The 22,646-nt window shown below is 42.4% G+C and overlaps 1 protein-coding gene across 1 annotated transcript; it reads right to left on the reverse strand.

Annotated features, from left to right (window-relative positions):
* Positions 1 to 1,660: 1,660 nt before the first annotated feature.
* On the reverse strand, positions 1,661 to 22,622 carry zufsp (zinc finger containing ubiquitin peptidase 1). The gene is made up of 12 exons (XM_055925511.1): positions 22,445 to 22,622; positions 21,490 to 22,139; positions 16,917 to 17,018; positions 16,687 to 16,743; positions 16,312 to 16,419; positions 10,563 to 10,672; positions 10,162 to 10,330; positions 9,665 to 9,853; positions 9,287 to 9,452; positions 7,426 to 7,589; positions 3,880 to 4,106; positions 1,661 to 1,822 (listed from the first exon to the last, which is right to left on the reverse strand). The coding sequence occupies exons 2-12, from the start codon at positions 22,100 to 22,102 to the stop codon at positions 1,775 to 1,777; spliced, it is 1,953 nt and encodes a 650-aa protein (XP_055781486.1). The 5' UTR covers positions 22,103 to 22,139; positions 22,445 to 22,622; the 3' UTR covers positions 1,661 to 1,774.
* Between the last annotated feature and the right edge of the window lie 24 nt (positions 22,623 to 22,646).

A 22,646-nucleotide genomic window follows, 5' to 3' on the forward strand; every position in this document is an offset into this window, starting at 1 on the left:
ACATTTCACATGCTGTTGTGCAAATGGAATAGACAAAAGGTGGAAATTATAGGCAATTAGCAAGACACCCCCAATAAAGGAGTGATTCTGCAGGTGGTGACCACAGACCACTTCTCAGTTCCTATGCTTCCTGGCTGATGTTTTGGTCACTTTTGAATGCTGGCGGTGCTCTCACTCTAGTGGTAGCATGAGACGGAGTCTACAACCCACACAAGTGGCTCAGGTAGTGCAGTTCATCCAGGATGGCACATCAATGCGAACTGTGGCAAAAAGGTTTGCTGTGTCTGTCAGCGTAGTGTCCAGAGCATGCAGGCGCTACAAGGAGACAGGCCAATACATCAGGAGACGTGGAGGAGGCCGTAGGAGGGCAACAACCCAGCAGCAGGACCGCTACCTCCGCCTTTGTGCAAGGAGGTGCACTGCCAGCGCCCTGCAAAATGACCTCCAGCAGGCCACAAATGTGCATGTGTCAGCATATGGTCTCACAAGGGGTCTGAGGATCTCATCTCGGTACCTAATGGCAGTCAGGCTACCTCTGGCGAGCACATGGAGGGCTGTGCGGCCCCACAAAGAAATGCCACCCCACACCATGACTGACCCATCGCCAAACCGGTCATGCTGGAGGATGTTGCAGGCAGCAGAACGTTCTCCACGGAATCTCCAGACTCTGTCACGTCTGTCACATGTGCTCAGTGTGAACCTGCTTTCATCTGTGAAGAGCACAGGGCGCCAGTGGCGAATTTGCCAATCTTGGTGTTCTCTGGCAAATGCCAAACGTCCTGCACGGTGTTGGGCTGTAAGCACAACCCCCACCTGTGGACGTCGGGCCCTCATACCACCCTCTTGGAGTCTGTTTCTGACCGTTTGAGCAGACACATGCACATTTGTGGCCTGCTGGAGGTCATTTTGCAGGGCGCTGGCAGTGCACCTCCTTGCACAAAGGCGGAGGTAGCGGTCCTGCTGCTGGGTTGTTGCCCTCCTACGGCCTCCTCCACGTCTCCTGAAGTATTGGCCTGTCTCCTGGTAGCGCCTGCATGCTCTGGACACTACGCTGACAGACACAGCAAACCTTTTTGCCACAGTTCGCATTGATGTGCCATCCTGGATGAACTGCACTACCTGAGCCACTTGTGTGGGTTGTAGACTCCGTCTCATGCTACCACTAGAGTGAGAGCACCGCCAGCATTCAAAAGTGACCAAAACATCAGCCAGGAAGCATAGGAACTGAGAAGTGGTCTGTGGTCACCACCTGCAGAATCACTCTTGTTTTGGGGGGTGTCTTGCTAATTGCCTATAATTTCCACCTTTTGTCTATTCCATTTGCACAACAGCATGTGAAATTTATTGTCAATCAGTGTTGCTTCCTAAGTGGACAGTTTGATTTCACAGAAGTGTGATTGACTTGGAGTTACATTGTGTTGTTTAAGTGTTCCCTTTATTTTTTTGAGCAGTGTATATATATAAATAAATTGTTTTTTACAGTTAATTCTTGTCATTTACCAGTAATATACAATGTTTGGTTACAGTCATTTCTGGTAGTTCAATAACTATATGAATACATGTTCCATTCTCAGAGTGCATCCTTACGCCTTTTACAAGGTCCCAATTTTACACACAGGAATATGTTGAGGATTTGAACAGAACAGAGAAAAAGGCAACGTTAAAAATATATCATTTATTACCTTCATAAAATATCAAAGAAAATTCAACATGAAATGTTTTTGGCAGTTATAAATTTACATTCACATATGAATGCGATAACTGCATTCCAGCATCAAGGGATCCTCTCGGCTTGCAGTGTTCTTGAGTTGAGAACGCGGGTCTGACAAACAAAAAACAAATCAATATCAAAATTGAATAGTTGATTCCCAGTTCAGTGCACATCGTAGCAAAACACTTCACAACTTAAAGTCAAAATCTGTGTTCCTATTGGAGAATTTCAGGTACAACCTCCCTGTTTCACTTCGTTTCAAAGGGTTTTATCCTTACAGAACACCATCCAGAGGACTAAATACTGTACCTGTAAGCAGTTAAAACCTTTTCTCAATAGGGGGTGCTGTTGGCACTTTGTAATAATTTCGTTCCCATATTAAACTGCCTCGTACTCAATTCTTGCTTGTACAATATGCATATTATTATTACTATTGGATAGAAAACACTCTCTAGTTTCTAAAACCATTTGAATTATATCTGTGAGTAAAACAGAACTGGAGTTAGAGCAATTTCCCTATGAGGATGTGAGAATGCTGAATTCTGCTGGCTGTTCTGAGGTCGGTTTATAAATTTGCCTGTCTTCTATTGGTTGAGATGCACTGCATACGCCTTCCCCTGGATGTCAGCGAATAGTGAGAATTTAAATGGAGTTGCTAGGCAGATCTGAGAGCTTATAAATGGGCTGGCAACGTGGGGTTCCCCCTTTCTGCTCTTCGCCCTGACGCAAAAAGGACCTCTGGAAGTCGTTCTAGAAAGCTGCCGTTATAGCCCTTAGATATATCCGGCTCTGTTTTTATTCGATATAGGTGTTAAAGACATCATAATGTGGTTATTTTAAACCGAGTTATATCAGTTTATATCAGTATATTGCGATTTTTGGGTATTTATTTGTGCTGCGTTCTAGGGACTTGGGCACGTCTGGCCCACATGGCTAATGTTTACTGCTAATTCCAAGACTACATTCTACAACCGAACAACGACTCTTTTGGACAAAGGACAACTTGCCCAAGATTCTGATGGAAGCTCATCAAATAGTAAGAACTATATATGATGTTAATTCGTTGTTCTGTTGAAAAATGTAAAACTCATATTCCGCCATTAATCTCGATGCGGTCTCGCTTTAACGCACGCTGTATGTCGTAGTAACGTTAATTTTAAAAATCTAACACAGCGATTGCATTAAGAACTAATGTATCTTTCATTTGCTGTCCAACCTGTATTTTTTAGTCAAGTTTATGATTAGTTACTGATTAGAATAGGTGCCTCTCCCAAGATTTCTCCCGACATATTGTTGGCAGCTTGGCTACTATTGTCATTGTATAACCACGATTTGTGCCGCTAAATATGCACATTTTCGAACAAACTCTATATGTATTGTGTAATATGATGTTATAGGACTGTCATCTGAAGAAGTTTGAGAAGGTTAGTGAAAAAATTTATATCTTTTGCTGGTTTATTTGTTATCGCTATTGTTGGCTTGAATCAATGCTGTTGTGTGGTTGGCTATTGTAGTAAGCTAATATAATGCTATATTGTGTTTTCGCTGTAAAACACTTAAAAAATCTGAAATATTGGCTGGATTCACAAGATCTTTGTCTTTCATTTGCTGTACGCTGTGTATTTTTCAGAAATGTTTTATGATGAGTATTTAGGTAATTCACGTTGGTCTCTGTAGTTATTCTAGTTGTTTTGGTGAGAGTTGTGATGGTGGCTGCAATGGTAAACTATGATTTATACCGGAAATATGCACATTTTTCTAACAAAACATATGCTATACAATAAATATGTTATCAGACTGTCATCTGATGAAGTTGTTTCTTGGTTAGTGGCTATTTATATCTTTATTTGGTCGAAATTGTGATAGCTACCTATGCAGGAAAAAAATGGTGGAGTAAAAAAAGTTGTGTCTTTTGCTAACGTGGTTAGCTAATAGATTTACATATTGTGTCTTCCCTGTAAAACATTTTAAAAATCAGAAATGATGGCTGGATTCACAAGATGTGTATCTTTCATCTGGTGTCTTGGACTTGTGATTTAATGATATTTAGATGCTAGTATTTACTTGTGACGCTATGCTAGGCTATGCTAGTCAGCTTTTTTACTGATGGGGGTGCTCCCGGATCCGGGATTGTGATGAAGTAGAAGTTAAGAGCCACTTGGACTAACCTGTTTCTCCTCGGGGGAGAGCACGCCATCTACAGCCACCACCTGGTACTGCCTATGTTTCAGGTTGCCAGGGAACTTCCTCATGCGGCGGACAGCTGTGCTAACAGTGGAGCCATCTTGGCTCAGCAGTTTCCTCACATCTCCAGGTGAACAGCCAGGGTCCAGGAGCAACAGGCACAGGCTGCCATTCTTCTTCTGTTCCACTCCGACTATAGAGCGGCTATGGCCTGAGGATGTCGATAGAATACATGGAGGAAACACACTAAAGCCTTGTTCACACTGCAGGTCTTAATGCCCAAATCAGTTTTGTTTTTCAAATGCATTTTGGACTACTGACTTTCCACGCAGCATGTTACAAGTGACCAAATCGGATTTGTGTGTGTTCAGACAGCATTCATTTGCTGACATGGCTACGCCAGTTGTCATAGTAACAACGGGTGTGTGCACAGTGGTGTAGGCTGATTGGTGGTGGTGCTCATGCTTCCTATCACTCAGAAGTTATGTAGCAAGCTAAGGTAATAACAATGCCTGCCATGGATGCTTCCCCAGTTGCTTTGCATGTTCAAAAATCATAGTGTAAGAACACTTAAAGCCTCAAAAGGATAAGATGATCCAACTTTCAAATGGAATCTTCTGGATAGCCACAGCAGTCAACTAGCTAGCAGTTTAGCTTTCTAGCACATTCACTCATTTGTTTGTAAACAATTAACAAGCAAGTTACTACCACATGTTCGTGTCAAACTGTCAACAGAGTAGCTAGCAATCAACAAGATATGCCAAAAAAGTCTAAAAAACACTTGAGGGCGAATAAATCTGGTTTGACCGTTCACACAAATCAGATTTGTATCTGACTTTAAAAACACCTATGAAGGTGGTTTGAAATGTGGCTTGAAATATCAGATTCCATGTGCTTTTTGGCAGTTCAGACTGCAGGAAACAGAACAGATTTGAATCGGTTATGCAAATAAATAGGATTTGAGTCACTTCAAACTGCTAATGTGAACACGGATTTAGAGATAACATAGACACCAGATGTATAGTCGTGGCCAAAAGTTGAGAATGACACAAATATTAATTTCCACAAAGTTTGCTGCTTCAGTGTCTTCAGATATTTTTGTCAGATGTTACTATGGAATACTGAAGTATAATTACAAGCATTTCATAAGTGTCAAAGGCCTTTATTGACAATTACATGAAGTTGATGCAAAGAGTCAATATTTGCAGTGTTGACCCTTCTTTTTCAAGACCTCTGCAATCCACCCTGGCATGCTGTCAATTCATTTCTGGGCCACATCCTGACTGATGGCAGCCCATTCTTGCATAATCATTGCTTGGAGTTTGTCCGAATTTGTGGGTTTTTGTTTGTCCACCCGCCTCTTGAGGATTGACCACAAGTTCTCAATGGGATTAAGGTCTGGGGAGTTTCCTGGCCATGGACCCAAAATATCGATGTTTTGTTCCCCGAGCCACTTAGTTATCACTTTTGCCTTATGGCAAGGTGCTCCATCATGCTGGAAAAGGCATTGTTCGTCACCAAACTGTTCCTGAATGGTTGGGAGAAGTTGCTCTCGGAGGATGTGTTGGTACCATTCTTTGTTCATGGCTGTGTTCTTAGGCAAAATTGTGAGTGAGCCCACTCCATTGGCTGAGAAGCAACCCCACACATGAATGGTCTCAGGATGCTTTACTGTTGGCATGACACAGGACTGATGGTAGCGCTCACCTTGTCTTCTCTGGATAAGCTTTTTTCCGGATGCCCCAAACAATCGGAAAGGGGATTCATCAGTGAAAATTACTTTACCCCAGTCCTCAGCAGTCCAATCCCTGTACCTTTTGCAGAATATCAGTCTGTCCCTGATGTTTTTCCTAGAGAGAAGTGGCTTCTTTGCTGTCCTTCTTGACACTAGGCCATCCTCCAAAATTCTTCGCCTCACTGTGCAAGCAGATGCACTCACACCTGCCTGCTACCATTCCTGAGCGAGCTCTGTACTGGTGGTGCCCCGATCCCGCAGCTGAATCAACTTTAGGAGACGGCCCTGGTACTTGCTGGACTTTCTTGGGCGCCCTGAAGCCTTCTTCACAACAATTGAACCGCTCTCCTTGAAGTTCTTGATGATCCGATAAATGGTTGATTTAGGTGCAATCTTACTGGCAGCAATATACTTGCCTGTGAAGCCCTTTTTGTGCAAAGCGGTGATGGCGGCACGTGTTTCCTTGCAGGTAACCATGGAGGAAGAACAATGATTCCAAGCACCACCCTCCTTTTGAAGCTTCCAGTCTGTTATTTGAACTCAATCAGCATGACAGAGTGATCTCCAGCCTTGTCCTCGTCAACACTCGCACCTGTGTTAACGAGAGAATCACTGACATGATGTTAGCTGGTCCTTTTGTCGCAGGGCTGAAATGCATTGGAAATGTTTTTTGGGGATTCAGTTCATTTGCATGGCAGAGGGACATTGCAAATAATTGCAATTCATCTGATCACTCTTCATAATATTCTGAAGTATATGCAAATTGCCATCATACAAACTGAGGCAGCAGACTTTGTGAAAATTAATACTTGTGTCATTCTCAAAACTTTTGGCCACGACTGTACACACAGACAAAACAAACAAATCTCCCTGAAACACTCTAGTACTGAGCGATTAACCAACATTTCTTACAGTTTTTAATCAACTAATTGCCCCACATAGATTCAATTATTTTAATTCCATTTCATTAGTTTTTGTTCTGTGAGCTCGATGTGCAGTTTCTCTAGAGATAAATCAGATCAAGCCCGAACTTGAGGGAGTTAAAGCTTCCACCAGGTAATTTTTCGACATAGTTAAGTGCAGAAAATGTGGTAGTTAACTACAATGACTATAATCCATTGCACGCCCACCTACTTGTCCGGTCTGTGTGGAGCAGACATGGTAATTAACTATAATGACTATAATCCATTGCGCGCCCGCCTACTTGTCCGGTCTGTGTGGAGCACGCTTGATCGAGTGAGATAGAAAGCAGTTACCCTCGAGAGGTATCTCTACCTGAAAATACATGATCTAAGTGATTGATAGTTGGTATTCAGCAGTCATTAAAGTATGTCTTATGTACTTTGAAGAACCACTAAAATAGTGATTTTGTCAGACAGCATGGGCAGCAGCTCTATAGAGATGAGATGATGACTTGGAATTAAATAATAAAGTCATCAAATAAAACAAATGTAATATACACAACTGAAATATTTTATTAAATGTGAATAAGTGATAGTTAAGTGATAAGCAGTAATGGGCAGTCACTACCATCATGGGACTTTTATTGTTGTTACAGCATTCAACCCACAAAATGTATAGTGCATTTAATGTAAAAAAGAATTATATCGAAACTGAAATCCGTGATTATTTTGGAATGATCAAACCAAAACACAACCGACCTCAAAAAGCACTAATCGCTCAGCACTAAACGACACACAAGCAAACATAAAATAGACACATGCCATAAACAAATTCTACATTGGATATCAGTAACCCATCATCACCTAATCCACCAAACCCATGTTAAGACTACCTTGGTGCTGGAGGTAGAGGGGCGGCTGTGTGGTCTGCACCACCCGGGGCGGTAGTCTGGCGCCTCTGGTGGCAGTCTGAGAGAAGTACTGCTTCACCCAGTCAAAGAGGCGGGGGTGGGTGTCCCCTGGGCCCGTGGGCTGGTGGAAGTCTAAAACACGGGCACTGTGGGGACACAGGTTAGAGGTAACTGACTGAGAACAGACTCCATTTTCCACCATGTACATTCTATAGTGATTCCGTGTGTGTACACTGAGTATACAAAACACATTAGGAACACCTAATATTGAGCCCCCCCTTTTCCCTCAGAACAGTTTCAAATCGCCAGGGCTTGGACTCTAAAAATTGTAGATCTCCACAAGTCTGATTCATCCTTGGGAGCAATTTTCAAACGTTTGAAGGTACCACTTTCATCTGTACAAACAATAATACGCAAGTATAAACACCATGGGACCACGCAGCCGTCATACCGCTGCAAATCAATCCCAGAACAACAGCAAAGGACTTTGTGAAGATGCTGGAGGAAACAGGTTCAAAAGTATCTATATCCACAGTAAAACGAGTCCTATATCGACATAACCTGAAAGGCCGCTCAGCAAGGAAGAAGCCACTGCTCCAAAACCGCCTTAAAAAAGCCAAACTACGGTTTGCAACTGCACATGGGAACAAAGATTGTACTTTTTGGAGAAATGTCCTCTGGTCTGATAAAACAAAAACAGAACTGTTTGGTCATAATGACCATCGTTATGTTTGGAGGAAAAAGGGGGAAGCTTGCAAGCCGAAGAACACCATCCCAACCGTGAAGCACGGGGGGTGGCAGCATCATGTTGTGGGGATGCTTTGCTGCAGGAGGGACTGGTGCACTTCACAAAATAGATGGCATCATGAGGGAGGAAAATAATGTGGATATATTGAAGCAACATCTCAAGACATCAGTCAGGAAGTTAAAGCTTGGTCGCAAATGGGTCTTCCAAATGGACAATGACCCCAATCATACTTCCAAAGTTGTGGCCAAATGGCTTAAGGACAACAAAATCAAGGTATTGGAGTGGCCATCCCAAAGCCCTGACCTCAATCCTATAGAAAATTTGTGGGCAGAACTGAAAAAGTGTGTGTGAGCAAGGAGGCCTGTGGGAAGCTTGTGGAAGGCTACCCGAAACGCTTGACCGAAGTTACACAATTTAAAGGCAATGCTACCAAATACTAATTGAGTGTATGTAAACTTCTGACCCACTGGGAATGTGATGAAATAAATAAATCACTCTCTACTATTATTCTGACATTTCACATTCTTAAAATAAAGTGGTGATCCTAACTGACCAAGGGAAGTTTTACTAGGATTAAACGTCAGGAATTGTGAAAAACTGAGTTTAAATGTATTTGGTTAAGGTGTGTGTAAACTTCCGACTTCAACTGTACATACAGGAAACTGTTGAGTGTGAAAAACCCAGCAGCGTTGCAGTTCTTGACACACACCGGTGTGCCTGTCACCCTTTACCATACCCCATTCAAAAGCACTTAAATATTTTGTCTTGCCCATTCACCCTCTGAATGGCACACACACAATCCATGTCTTAACTGTCTCAAGGCTGAAAAATCCTTCTTTAACCCGTCTCCTCCCCTTCATCTACACTGATTGAAGTGGATTTAACAAGTGCCATCAATAAGGGATCATAGCTTTCACTTGGATTCACCTGGTCAGTCTATGTCATGGAATGAGTAGGTATTCTTTTTATTTTGTATACTCAGTCTGTGTGTCCATTCAGGTGTATCTAATTCAAATATAGCTGGTTACACAAATGTGTGATGTTCTAATGCGTGTTGTATGTTATCGTTCTGTGTGTGACTCTCTGGGCTCTAACCTGATTCTGAGGGAGGTGCAGAGAGCGTAGATCTCCGTAGCTCCTATCCAGGCCCGTGTGCCCTGTAGTCGCTGGTTAAAGTGGGTGGCGCCCTGTGGGTCTAAACCCTCCCGCCACGCCCCCTCTATCAAAACCTGCACCCGGGGGATGCTGGGTACTGACCCCTCTGGGTGAGGAGGGAGAGGGGGGCAAGGAAAAGATGCCATGATAGAAGATGTAAGAGAAAATTAGTTTAGGAGATTACATGGTAAAAATGCTTTTTGAGAGGGCTGCATTCAACTGTTTCATTAAGCGATCCAGACAGCTACTGGATTTGAGAGAATGGTAAACAATTGTAGAATGTGATGTTTTAGAAGATGTGTCTCTGTCTGTGTGTACCTGAGAGACAGGTAGTGTAGGGCTCCATTTTTTGCAGAGAGGACAGGAGCATCTGGAAGTTTCTGTAGCCACATCCCCAGCCCTTATCCCCCTCTGATGAGCAGTAGTGGTCTGTGGCAGCACTCAGCCACACGTGGACACAGTCTCTGACCTCCCTCTGGTAGTAAACATACAGAGCACCCAGCACACCTGACAGAATGAGAGGAATACAATAAACAAAGAGAATGACAAAGACAGAGAGAAGGGGGGGGGCTAAGGTGGAGATGGCATTTCCCTCCCCTCAATTGAAAGAAGACCGCTATTAATGACAAATGGGCTAAATAAAATGTAGGAAAAATATTTCTAAAACATGGTTTAATTTCCTGAGAGATGGTAGATAGACAGCTGTATAAACAGATAACGTGATGTCATCTAAACAACTCAGTTGGAGAACATAGTAAATCATGAGGGAGCTATGTTAGTCAAGATCCGGATAAGAAATGTAATCACACACACACCCTGCGTTCTGGTCCTGCCATCGTCGACCCCTGAGGCCAGAGCCTCCATCATCTCTGCTCTCTTGTTGTGGAAGTCAGCAGGCACCATGACACCTTGAGACACGGCTTTCTCCATGGTCCTCTCCATCTGTTTGCGGTAGCCGCCCCTCCCGTCCACACCAAACTGCCTCTAAACCCACACACACAGCAAGGGGTCAGGGTGAGGTCACCACCACACTCAGCATACATAAGCAGACACACATATACTGTAAATCATGCTTGCTGACGTGCAGAAACACAAATATACCACACACTCCTACATAAGCCATGTGACAAAGCACAGACACGCATCATATTGTGCATCATGCAGCAAGGTCAAATCCACTACTCCAGGCTTATTATGGTTGTTCTTTTTTAAGAACCTGCAGCTTCTTGAACTCCTCTGCCTCCCTCTTGGCCTCCTGCTCCTTCCTCCTCTGCTTCTCCTCCTCCTGCAGCCGTCTGGCCAGCCTCAGGTCTGAGCCAGGGCTCACTGCAACACACACAGCGTCAGTCACAATTCCCTCTCTCTAATACACCATGGGAATCAACCTAGTAGACACAAAACTGATGTGAAGACAGCTGCATGTGTGAGCTCAGCGGCATGAGCTGGCAGGTTGCATAAGTTCCATTCAGTTCAAACTTTATAGTCCCCAGAGGGAAATTCATAGTTCAAAACTGATCACACAAAGGACAAATTACACATCATTATATTGCAACTTCAGGAGCTGCCTGGCAATAAAGTGCATGTGCAAATCAAATCAAATACGGGGTACTACGCCATTCTCTATCTCTACCGAGACCCCGTGTTTACATGTTTATGGTATAATAACAGTCATCTAGAAGAAAAAATAAACGCACACCTATGTAGGCGAGGTGCTGGCTAGCGGAGTAGAAAACTAGAAAATAAAGGAGAGCCGCACACTCTAGGAGCTCAGATGCAAAAATATTTAATTACCAACGTTTCGACAGGCAAGCTGTCTTCATCAGGGTACAATCACAGACACTGCGGGATGACTCGTTTATATATAGTGTCAAGACACACAGGTGTCTGTAATCATGGCCAACAGTGGCCTAATATCATTGGTTAATTACTCATATTAAAACGGCATAGAATGAGCAACATACAATTAATACAAATGGATAGCATACGATCATAGACACACTAAAGACCACACAAGCCTACAAACAACCACAATGGCAAAGTCACAACAATCACAACAATCACAAGAATGGCTTCAGATCAAAGTCCACATTAAGACCGAAGGGAGCAAGGGTCTTTAAATTAAATATCCAAGCAGCCTCTCGTCTTAACAATAAATTATCAAGGTCACCCCCTCTCCTAGGGAGGGTGACATGTTCGATGCCAATATAACGCAAAGATGAAATCGAGTGGCCTGCCTCCAAAAAGTGGGCCGCAACTGGGTAGGTCAAGTTTTTGCACCTAATGGTGCTACGATGCTCTGAGATACGTACTTTTAATTCACGCTTTGTTTTACCCACATAATTTTTACCACAAGGACAAGTTATGAGATAAATAACTGCCTTAGTGGAGCACGTAATAACACCTTTGATTGGGATCGATGTCCCTGTTTGTGGATGTTTAAAGGATCTGCATTTATAAGTGCCATTGCATTGGGCACAGCCATTACACTTATAATTACCATCCAATAGGGGCGCAAATAGACGTTGTTCAGGAATATCTTGGGGGGTTAAATCAGAGTGTACCAATTGGTCTCGGAGATTTCTGCCCCGCGAAAATACGACCAAGGGAAGGTCAGAAAACACATCACCGAGACTATCATCGGATTTAAGAATATGCCAATGTTTGTGAACGATTCCCTTAATTTGTTCAGAGCGCTTTGAATAGCGGGTAGTTAAAATGCAAGAATGCGTCTTTTTGCGAGACTGCCCTTGAAAAAGGTCATGTCTCGTTTTGTTTTGAATTTTCTCAATGGCATTATTAATCTGATCATTTTTGTACCCCCTCTCCTTGAACTTTCTTTGCGTCTCAGCCATATTTCTGTCGAAATCTGATTGTTTTTTGCAAATTCTTTTGATTCGACAGAATTGGCTGTAGGGCAAACTATTTTTCAAGGGAAGTGGGTGACAACTGTCAGCCCTCAACAAACTGTTACGATCAGTAGGTTTCCTGTAAAGATCAGTGTATAGAACATTATTTTCACACAAGATCAGAAGATCAAGAAAACTGATTTGACGTGTATCAGATTGCATAGTAAATCTCAAATGTTCAGAACAGCAGTTAAGAAAATCATGGAACGCCTGGAGCTGTTTTACATCACCCCTCCATAGAACAAAAATATCATCAATATACCGTTTCCAAATAATGATGTTAGGCAAGAAAACATTTTTGAGAGGATTGAAAATAGACTGTTTCTCCATGTAACCAACATACAAATTAGCATAGTTAGGAGCCATGGGGGATCCCATAGCAGTACCCTTCGTCTGAATAAAGAAATAATTTAGAAACATGAAATAGTTGTGTGTAAGTACTATTTCAGCCAATGTTATAATGCATTCACTGGAAGGTAGTTTATTGGGGTCACGTTGCAGAAGAAAATGTTCCATAGCTTCAATACCGCCCTCGTGAGGAATATTAGTGTATAACGACTCAACATCAAAAGTAACTAACAATGTGTTCTCAGGGAGAGAGATCAAGAGATTCTATGATAGAGATCATACTGCTGGTGTCCTTTACAAAGGAGGGGAGCTGTTCTGCGAGTGGTCTAATAAAAAAGTCAACAAAAGTAGAAAGAGGGGCCGTTACTGCATCAATGCCCGCTACAATAGGGCGCCCTGGAGGTTTAGTAACATTCTTATGTAATTTCGGCAAAGTATAAAAAGTGGCAATTTTTGGGTGTTGAATAGCCAAAAAGTCATGTTCTTTTTTGGTTATCTGACCACAACCTAAATACCCATCTAGGACAGTTAAGATAGTATTCTGAAATTGAGAAGTGGGATCACTTCTGAGTTTCTTGTAAAAGGTGTTATCAAGCAGCTGTCTGTGACACTCATTTACATAAGCTGCCCTATCCATAAGTACAACCGACCCACCCTTGTCAGCAGGACGAATAAGGACTGAGGTATCGGATTGTAAATCAAGCAACGCGTGTTTTTCATCCTTATGTAAATTGTGGAAAGATTTGGACTCCTGTTTGTTCTTAAGGAGTTGCGCAACATCTTTTTCAACAAGTCTACAATATGTCTCGATAGAGTGATTGCGATTGGTAGGAGGTATAAAATAACTCTTGCCTCTAAAAGGAGTCAGAGTATGTGCAGGTGAGCAATATACAGGTTCAATAGAAATATCAGGATCAGGGGAGCTAAAGTATTCCCTTAAACGGATGTTTCTAAAAAACTTAAACATGTCTACCTTAACATCAAAGTCGTTGCACTGGGTCGTAGGCACAAAAGATAACCCTTTATTAAGCAAAGAGACATGGGCAGGGCTCAATATCTTGCTTGATAAATTGAAAACACTCAGTCCCGTGGGTTCTGGGACCGTGTGAACGGTCTCCTCTGCCTCTGATAGTCGTTTCTTCTTACCCCGTCGGGTGCGGCATCTCGTCGATGTGCGTGCCTGCGGCCACCTCCGCCCTTCCGTCCGTCCAGTCTCTCGTTGAATAAAAAACGACCACTGGAAGCCGATTAGGCGCTGGTTGTAGAGTGTTGATCAGACAGGGGTGGATCGAAGTAAGCGGCATCCCTCCTGCGCCTGCCATGGAGAGGAGGAGCAGGACCTCCCTTGTCAGGGTTTCTCCAGAAGTAGACTTTATCCTCGGCCTTGTCTTTTTTGTCTTGGTTGAATTTCTTGATTTTAAGTTCCTTTATTTCTGTAGACAACTTGTCCTGGAGCGCTTGGTTAGTTTTCATCAGTTCATTGAATATGCCATCATCATTAACAGCTATTTGTAGAGCTGTGCGTTTGTCTTTAATCGTGTTATCCATTTCACTAAAATCCTTTTTCAACTGGTCAACAATTAATGTCATTAAATCAATAGAGCATTTGTTCAGGATGGCACACCAGCGCTCACAGAAATCATCTGTGCGCTGTCCCAATGATGGTTCTTTTTGCCACCTGAGTCCCCGTGGAATAATGCCTTGACGCACATAATCACTAAGAGTGACTATATGTAGATGCGTTCTCGTCTGGCGCTTTTTGGAGGCAGGCCACTCGATTTCATCTTTGCGTTATATTGGCATCGAACATGTCACCCTCCCTAGGAGAGGGGGTGACCTTGATAATTTATTGTTAAGACGAGAGGCTGCTTGGATATTTAATTTAAAGACCCTTGCTCCCTTCGGTCTTAATGTGGACTTTGATCTGAAGCCATTCTTGTGATTGTTGTGATTGTTGTGACTTTGCCATTGTGGTTGTTTGTAGGCTTGTGTGGTCTTTAGTGTGTCTATGATCGTATGCTATCCATTTGTATTAATTGTATGTTGCTCATTCTATGCCGTTTTAATATGAGTAATTAACCAATGATATTAGGCCACTGTTGGCCATGATTACAGACACCTGTGTGTCTTGACACTATATATAAACGAGTCATCCCGCAGTGTCTGTGATTGTACCCTGATGAAGACAGCTTGCCTGTCGAAACGTTGGTAATTAAATATTTTTGCATCTGAGCTCCTAGAGTGTGCGGCTCTCCTTTATTTTCTATAATAACAGTCATAACATTGTTATAACATGGCTACATCTAAGTAGGAGATAAAACATGTTGGAAGCATAACTAAATAGACTTCTCATGAACCCTTTACACCCATAGACAGGTAGAAAATAGCCGATTTGGGCACTAATAAATGCCTAAATTGGAACTCACTGGCTATACAGTAACATGCTATACATGACATCAGAGCTCTGGCTCTGCGCTTCACAGCACTGTATGGGTTTTGCCTGACAGCAGTTCTGAACTTGAGCATCTCGCGCAACAAGAAGTTGTTCCGATACCTCCCGCTAATTGGGCAACTTTTGCAAATGTTTTGTTGTCTGAGTGAGGGAAATGCTGTAAATTAAAAGGACTCCATGTATTTTGAAAGATGAGACATCGATGATTAGAATAAATATCGCTTTGATGTCATACAAGCAAACCACACACCCGTGAGTCCAAATGTGCACTTCACATTTCTATGTCATAAAACTGGTGTCAAATACAGTGTCAACATTTATGATCGCTATGTTTGATGTGCAGTTTCAAGATGACATGGCGTAATATCCTGGGTTGTTCTGAACAGAATGAGCCCATGTTTGTTAATTGTGAAGAAAATTTGCAGAGGCACACACACCTGAATGCACTCATGACTCGTTTCTATGCGCACCAAAATGATGATCTGGTTCTCTGAATTGCATTGTGAAAGCCTATCCCTGTACTGTTGTATTTTATAACTTAGCTAGTCATGTTGGCAATAGAACAGGCTTTCAAATGATGCCCATCTGACCCAGATTGCGATTTATAAATGGACAATTTTTGGATTGTGTAAACAACAGTAATTGTGTGATGGCGGGGGCACAGGGCTGTGTTCCAAACAAAACAACTACAAGTGTGCTTGCTCTAGTTCCTCAATGGCACAACTAGGAGAGCTCAAACAAAGCACCTTATAGTTGAAGAATTTTCTTTGAGTCAAAAGTGCATTGAAATTACTTAGGACTTTGCACACTTTGGAGAGGTGTGTAGCCACTAGGAGACACCAGTTAGTCCTCTCACTCAAACTTTTGTATTTATTTTGTCTTATCTTGCACCTATGCCCACATTTTCCAGGAATATTCTAATCATGTTACTGAATGTATCCAGAGTATTTTCAGATTTCGTTATCTACAAATGCAGCGAAAGTACAGTAAATGTAAAATGCACATACAAACAACACTAATGTTTGGATTCAGTCTGTGAACTGTTGTGTCCTCACCTTTGGTCTAATAATTTCCCCATAATCGCCAAACTGTTCCCCTTCAACTGCTACCATGGTTATTCATCTGCTTTTCATATTTCTTCCTTAAGATACACTTCTAATTCAGCCCTATCCCTATAGGACAATTCCCACAAGTGTAAACACAAAATCCCAATTAAACCTGTGTTCCCATCACATATGATTGTTTAAATCAAGCCATACCTGCACTAGTGGCTGTACCATAGTCAAGATGCAGCTCCACATGTTCCTGTAGGGAGTAGCAGTCTCCACACACCACAGGACACAGGGGACACTCATAACTCTTCCCACCTGAGGACAAGGTCAGAGACACACACAGTGGTTAAAAGGGATATCAACGGGGCATTTTTATTTAAATCCTTATTCATCCAGGTTATTCTTGTTGAGATAAAACCTCTCTTGCAAGTTCATTTTGCTTTTTGGGGGAATATAATACCTTAAATCAGTAAGACATGGGCAGAGAGAGAGCCTCAACCTCTGTGGATCTGCTATAGGCAGGCTTCTTCCTTTGTTTGGTTGAACTATATTTGTTCCTATGAAGAAAAGCATGAGACAAACCTGAGCTGTTGCTGGTTGATGCTGCCTCGGTTGATGATGTGGCCCCCAGGACAGCCTCTGAAAAGACAGAAACAGATTATGTCGGAGTCAGAGACTTAACACAATGGATTGGGCCTCATGTTCTGTCTGTGCTGAACTGTGTAGACTCAGACTGTCATGAGTTTGTACAGTCACAGTGTGTTCTGTGCTGAACTGTGTGGTCTATATGTTCTGAACTGTAGATACTGCACCTTCAGCTGGGCTCTCTTCCAGCAAGTGCAATTCAACATGTTCCTGTAGGATGAAGGCATCTGTGCAGACCAGAGCACACATAGGACAGGAAAACTGCTTCTCTACAACAACAGACACACAGTACATAACAATGAGACATAGGATGATGAGAAGACTAATGCAATCCATAGCGAGGAGTTTTTCAACCCACTCCACACAGCACTTGAATGCCGCACAGTAGCAGCTTCGGTAGCAGGTTCGTCCTGCCCAGAAGCTCCACAGAGCAGTTCAGAAGGCCATTTTTACCCACAGCCATGAGGCTTTTTAACGAGTGTAAATGACACATTTATGATGCCTTCTCAATAGGAATGTTGTTATTGCTTGTTTCCCAGGAGTAGGATAGACAATAGTATTTATCTTAAACTTGTCTCCATCTTTCATGGCTATTACCATGCAGGTGCCTTCTTAGGTGTCTTCTAATTCATTTTTATCATGTATTTGTCATTGTCTTTGTAATTTATTAGTGATGCTGAGTGAAAACTATTTCCCAAGTTGGGATCAATAAAGTGCTACTCTACTCAAACCAAAGATTATGGATATACTGACAATATACATCTCCCCGCCCTAACGATGGGCGTCGTTGTCCACAAAGCCGCAAGGCAGACTGTCTAGCTCCTGCCTATCTTTTCTTTGGATTGGTGGATTATTGTAATCCTTTTTTGAATATTCGACAAGGGTTGTTGACGTTAACTGCCTGTATTCAATGGCGAGAGATGCTGCTAGCCTCATCCCATGAATATGCATAGCCATCTCCGAGATAGTGTTTGTTCTCAAGTGACAATGATGTCATGTGTCCTACTTATATCAGTACACTCATAACTTAAGCATTACAAAACTTATATTACAAATAAACTTCACGTAGCAAATAAGCCATTAATTTTATTGTTGGCTAAATTCGACAATCTCTTGCTTGGTGGACGAAACAACAAACAACACCACCTGATGGAGACAGACAGATTGTCCGCTGAGTTGGGCCTCTCTCTTCCGCTTCGGTACAACAAACCAACTAAACCTAATATCAGTCAGTACAAAAAGAACTGATGAGGTTTACAAAAACGTGTTGCAATCAGACTGATTAAAGTGGGGCAGAGCCCGCGAGCACCAGATAGCATGGACTGTTAATGGGATGCATTGACAGTTCATCAATGGGCTATCAAACCACCTAATATCAGCCAGTACGACAAACCACCTAATATCAGTCAGTACGACAAACCACCTAATATCAGTCAGTACGACAAACCACCTAATATCAGCCAGTACGACAAACCACCTAATATCAGCCAGTACGACAAACCACCTAATATCAGCCAGTACGACAAACCACCTAATATCAGCCAGTACGACAAACCACCTAATATCAGTCAGTACGACAAACCACCTAATATCAGTCAGTACGACAAACCACCTAATATCAGCCAGTACGACAAACCACCTAATATCAGTCAGTACGACAAACCACCTAATATCAGTCAGTACGACAAACCACCTAATATCAGCCAGTACGACAAACCACCTAATATCAGCCAGTACGACAAACCACCTAATATCAGCCAGTACGACAAACCACCTAATATCAGCCAGTACGACAAACCACCTAATATCAGCCAGTACGACAAACCACCTAATATCAGTCAGTACGACAAACCACCTAATATCAGTCAGTACGACAAACCACCTAATATCAGCCAGTACGACAAACCACCTAATATCAGCCAGTACGACAAACCACCTAATATCAGTCAGTACGACAAACCACCTAATATCAGCCAGTACGACAAACCACCTAATATCAGCCAGTACGACAAACCACCTAATATCAACCAGTACGACAAACCACCTAATATCAGCCAGTACGACAAACCACCTAATATCAGCCAGTACGACAAACCACCTAATATCAGCCAGTACGACAAACCACCTAATATCAGCCAGTACGACAAACCACCTAATATCAGCCAGTACGACAAACCACCTAATATCAGCCAGTACGACAAACCACCTAATATCAGCCAGTATGACAAACCACCTAATATCAGCCAGTACGACAAACCACCTAATATCAGTCAGTACGACAAACCACCTAATATCAGCCAGTACGACAAACCACCTAATATCAGCCAGTACGACAAACCACCTAATATCAGCCAGTACGACAAACCACCTAATATCAGCCAGTACAACAAACCACCTAATATCAGTCAGTACGACAAACCACCTAATATCAGCCAGTACGACAAACCACCTAATATCAGCCAGTACGACAAACCAACTAAAATCAGTCAGTACGACAAACCATTTCAGCCTGTACGACAAACCACCTAGTATCAGTCAGTATGACAAACCACCTAGTATCAGTCAGTATGACAAACCAACTAAAATCAGTCAGTACACAAACCATTTCAGTTAGTATGACAAACCAATGAATATCAGTCAGTACGACAAATCATATCAGTTCGTAGGGATGCACGATATATCGGTGAACATATCGGAATCAGACAATATTAGCTAAAAATGCCAACCGGTATCGGCCCGATGTCTAGTTTAACACTGATGTTAAAAACCGATGTCAAAGACGCCGTGCATACCTATATTGCGTAGGTACATGACGTAATGATGCCACGTAAAATGTTGCACTACACGTGTAACACAGCAATTCTAACCTAGCCCACAATGTCTGCTGTGTGGATCAAGCAGTCAACAAGTCGAGCAGTCATTTGAAAGAGTAAGAAATTTCAGCGAGACAATTCAAAGGTGAAATCCATTAAAGCCAACACAATGGAATTCATTGCTCTTGACAATCAACTGTTCTCTGTCGTGGGCGATGTTGGCTTTCGCCGAATGGTTGGTCGAGCACCGGTACTCACTACCAAGTGCGCTATTTTTCAGATGTTGCCCTACTGGAGTGACACAGTAATAGCGTCACTGCTATTAGCTTCACGACATACATACTATGGAACACCATTTGGGTCTTTGCGTGTCAAAAATGATACAGTAGCACTGTCAAAGCTGTACAAAAAAAGTCTGCAAACAAGGAAACACTGGCCAGGAATGATGTGTTTACAATACCGCGTTGGTAATAAAGCATAATTTGTTTGATCGCAACATCTGGGGTAGCTAGCTTTAGATTGTTACCTAGCTAAGCTAGCACCAATACAACCAGCCTGAAAACAATGACCAGTAGAAACTGCAGTCATTTTCATTATTCTTAGCAATGATTTTGGAAACCTTGTGAGTAAGTATTAGCTAGGTTGCCACTTGTTGTTCACCTATTGAAATTGAACTTCAGTTTATGAAAATAAATAGCTCGACCGGACCGGGTTGTGAAGCTAGCCACAATAAGGATTAGGCACAATAGTGGAATTTGCAGTTTTCCTTCAAAAATAAAAGTGTGTCATTGACAGTGATGCAAACAAATACAAATAGTAGAACTAGGCCATACTTTTATATTGAAGGCTAACTGCAAAGTCCACTATTGTGGCTAATCCTTATTATGGCTATCTTCACATAGATGGGTCCTACCACCATTAATCAAATAAGAACTGTCTTATAAATTAGGGTTATTTTAGATGATGACACCTAGCTATATAGTTAACTATAGCTACTGAAACAGATGTTGCTTTGCTATGTTTTTTGGAAAGAACATTGTTTGTATCCATGAGCTAGCTAGTTAAAAAAAAAATGACGAGCACTGTAGGTGCGCGAGACAACTTTCCCAGCATCGTAGCATACATATCAATGAATCGTTGTGACATATGAAATACGATTGATAGTGTAATCAATGTGTAATAACTACGTAAAAGATGTATGAACGCGTTAAATTATTATGTGATGTGCAGTCATATTCTGATACTGATTGGTCAACAATCTTATTTGACATGCAAAGACCCAAACGGCGTTCTATAGAAATCCTGGTTGAGAATGAAACGACTGAATAAATGAACAACAAAACGGCACAGCAAGTAAGTGAAAGAAATAGGTTTTGATTATGTTTTACTGGTAATGGGAACATACGTAAACGCCAACAAAATAATGTTTTGGTCAGTGTAGTGTGTATGTGTGTAACCTTTATTTAACTAGGCAAGTCAGTTAAGATCAAATTCTTATTTACAATGACAGCCTACCCCGGCCAAAACCGGACGACGCTGGGCCAATTGTGTGCCGCCCTATGGGACTCCCAATCACGGCCGGATGTGATAGAGCCTGGATTCGAACGAGAGACTGTAGTGACGTCTCTTTCACTGAGATGCAGTGCCTTAGACCGCTGCATCCATGTGTGTGTGTTAACTATTTAACTCTACTTAAAAGATTAAAAGGTCGCAAAAATGTTAAATATCGGTTATCTGTAAGGAAAATATCGGATATCAGTACCGGCCAAAGATGTCATATCGGTGCATCACTATCAGTTAGTACAACAAACCACCTAATATCAGTCAGTACGACAAACTACCTAATATCAGTCAGTACAACAAACCAGGACAGATGTAACAACATGTTGAATAAACAAACACACTTCGGACACCCTCTAAAATAAACCTTTAAGTGGGGAGGAGAAACGCTTCTGTTTGACTTTGGTGTGCTCTGCGGATCCCACTCCCACAGAGTCCTCAGCATTACAGTGTCTGCTAGTAGGCCTACTGGAGTCCTGAGCTGATCTCAGAAAGCCCATAGACACTGAAGAGGCGGGTTCAACAATGGCCACTGCTCTTCCTCCACCGAACTCCCCCCTTATAAAAGCTTGGGGGGATACAGTCATTCGCTCCTTAGACTCCAGTGTGCTATTAGATGTCCTGAGTGAGACCCCTCCTCCAATGGTGTCAAACCTGTTCCCATTGGCTACTTCTTCAGAACCCTCAGACCTAGACAAACCAATGGCTTGTTTGCAGTGACTGTCCACTATGGTGGTAGTGGGAGTAGGACTTGAGCTGGGCCTGACAAGAATGTGACCACCTCTACCCTCTGCTCCTCCATCATGGTCCTGTTTCTCTTTGTGTGTGGTATTGATGTGGAAGCAGAGTTCGTCATAGGCGACTCCAGACCAGGAACAGAGGGGGCAGCCCATGTCATTCTCCATGTGGCTCAGGAGGAGATGTGTCTTCATGTCCTCCTCCAACACCAATTCCTCGCCACAGATCTCACACGTCAGCATGGCTTGTTGTTTCTGGTGCTCAGCTGTCACACGGACACTGGAATGAAGATAAACGAAGACAACATTAATTGTCAGTAAATAAATAGGAATTAACAGGAAGGATATCAATCCAATGTACACCAAATATACCCAATAACGAAACAACGCAATGCCCACATTTGTCAGCCAAGATGCAACAACCCAATTCCCATCTTTGTCAGCCAAGATAGCTAGCCAAATTCTAACTCAGCTATCATAGTTAATTCTGAATTTGTCTAGCTAGTCAACATGTCAGGCTATGGACTAAAGCGTGACTTCAAAACGCTGAAAGATTGCTAGCTATCTAACCATCATGTTACTCACCGATTTCAAGAATATGGACGATGTGCCGTACTAATGCTTGACTTATGTGACTACTTTCAAAATACATGTGTTTCTGTTTCACTTTTCATTCATATGCCATCTTAGCAATGCTAGCTAGCTAGCTAACAACTTGACTTGTCAGCCCTGTTGGCTTCTCCTCCTTCAGTTTGAGTTGATGGATTTAACGTCACTGGTTGTTGAT

Source organism: Salvelinus fontinalis, chromosome 6, assembly GCF_029448725.1.
Source record: "Salvelinus fontinalis isolate EN_2023a chromosome 6, ASM2944872v1, whole genome shotgun sequence".
NCBI classification, from domain to species: Eukaryota; Metazoa; Chordata; class Actinopteri; order Salmoniformes; family Salmonidae; genus Salvelinus; species Salvelinus fontinalis.

What these genes read in the sequence shown, in the direction of transcription:
- zufsp (XM_055925511.1), bottom strand. Translation starts at nt 22,102, where the DNA reads ATGCTGACGTGTGAGATCTGTGGCGAGGAATTGGTGTTGGAGGAGGAC. An exon ending in CCTCTACCTCCAGCACCAAG is followed by an intron (nt 4,107 to 7,425) that starts GTAGTCTTAACA and finishes CGACATCCTCAG; the next exon opens with GCCATAGCCGCTCTATAGTC. An exon ending in TCTCCCCCGAGGAGAAACAG is followed by an intron (nt 1,823 to 3,879) that starts GTTAGTCCAAGT and finishes TTTGTTTGTCAG; the next exon opens with ACCCGCGTTCTCAACTCAAG.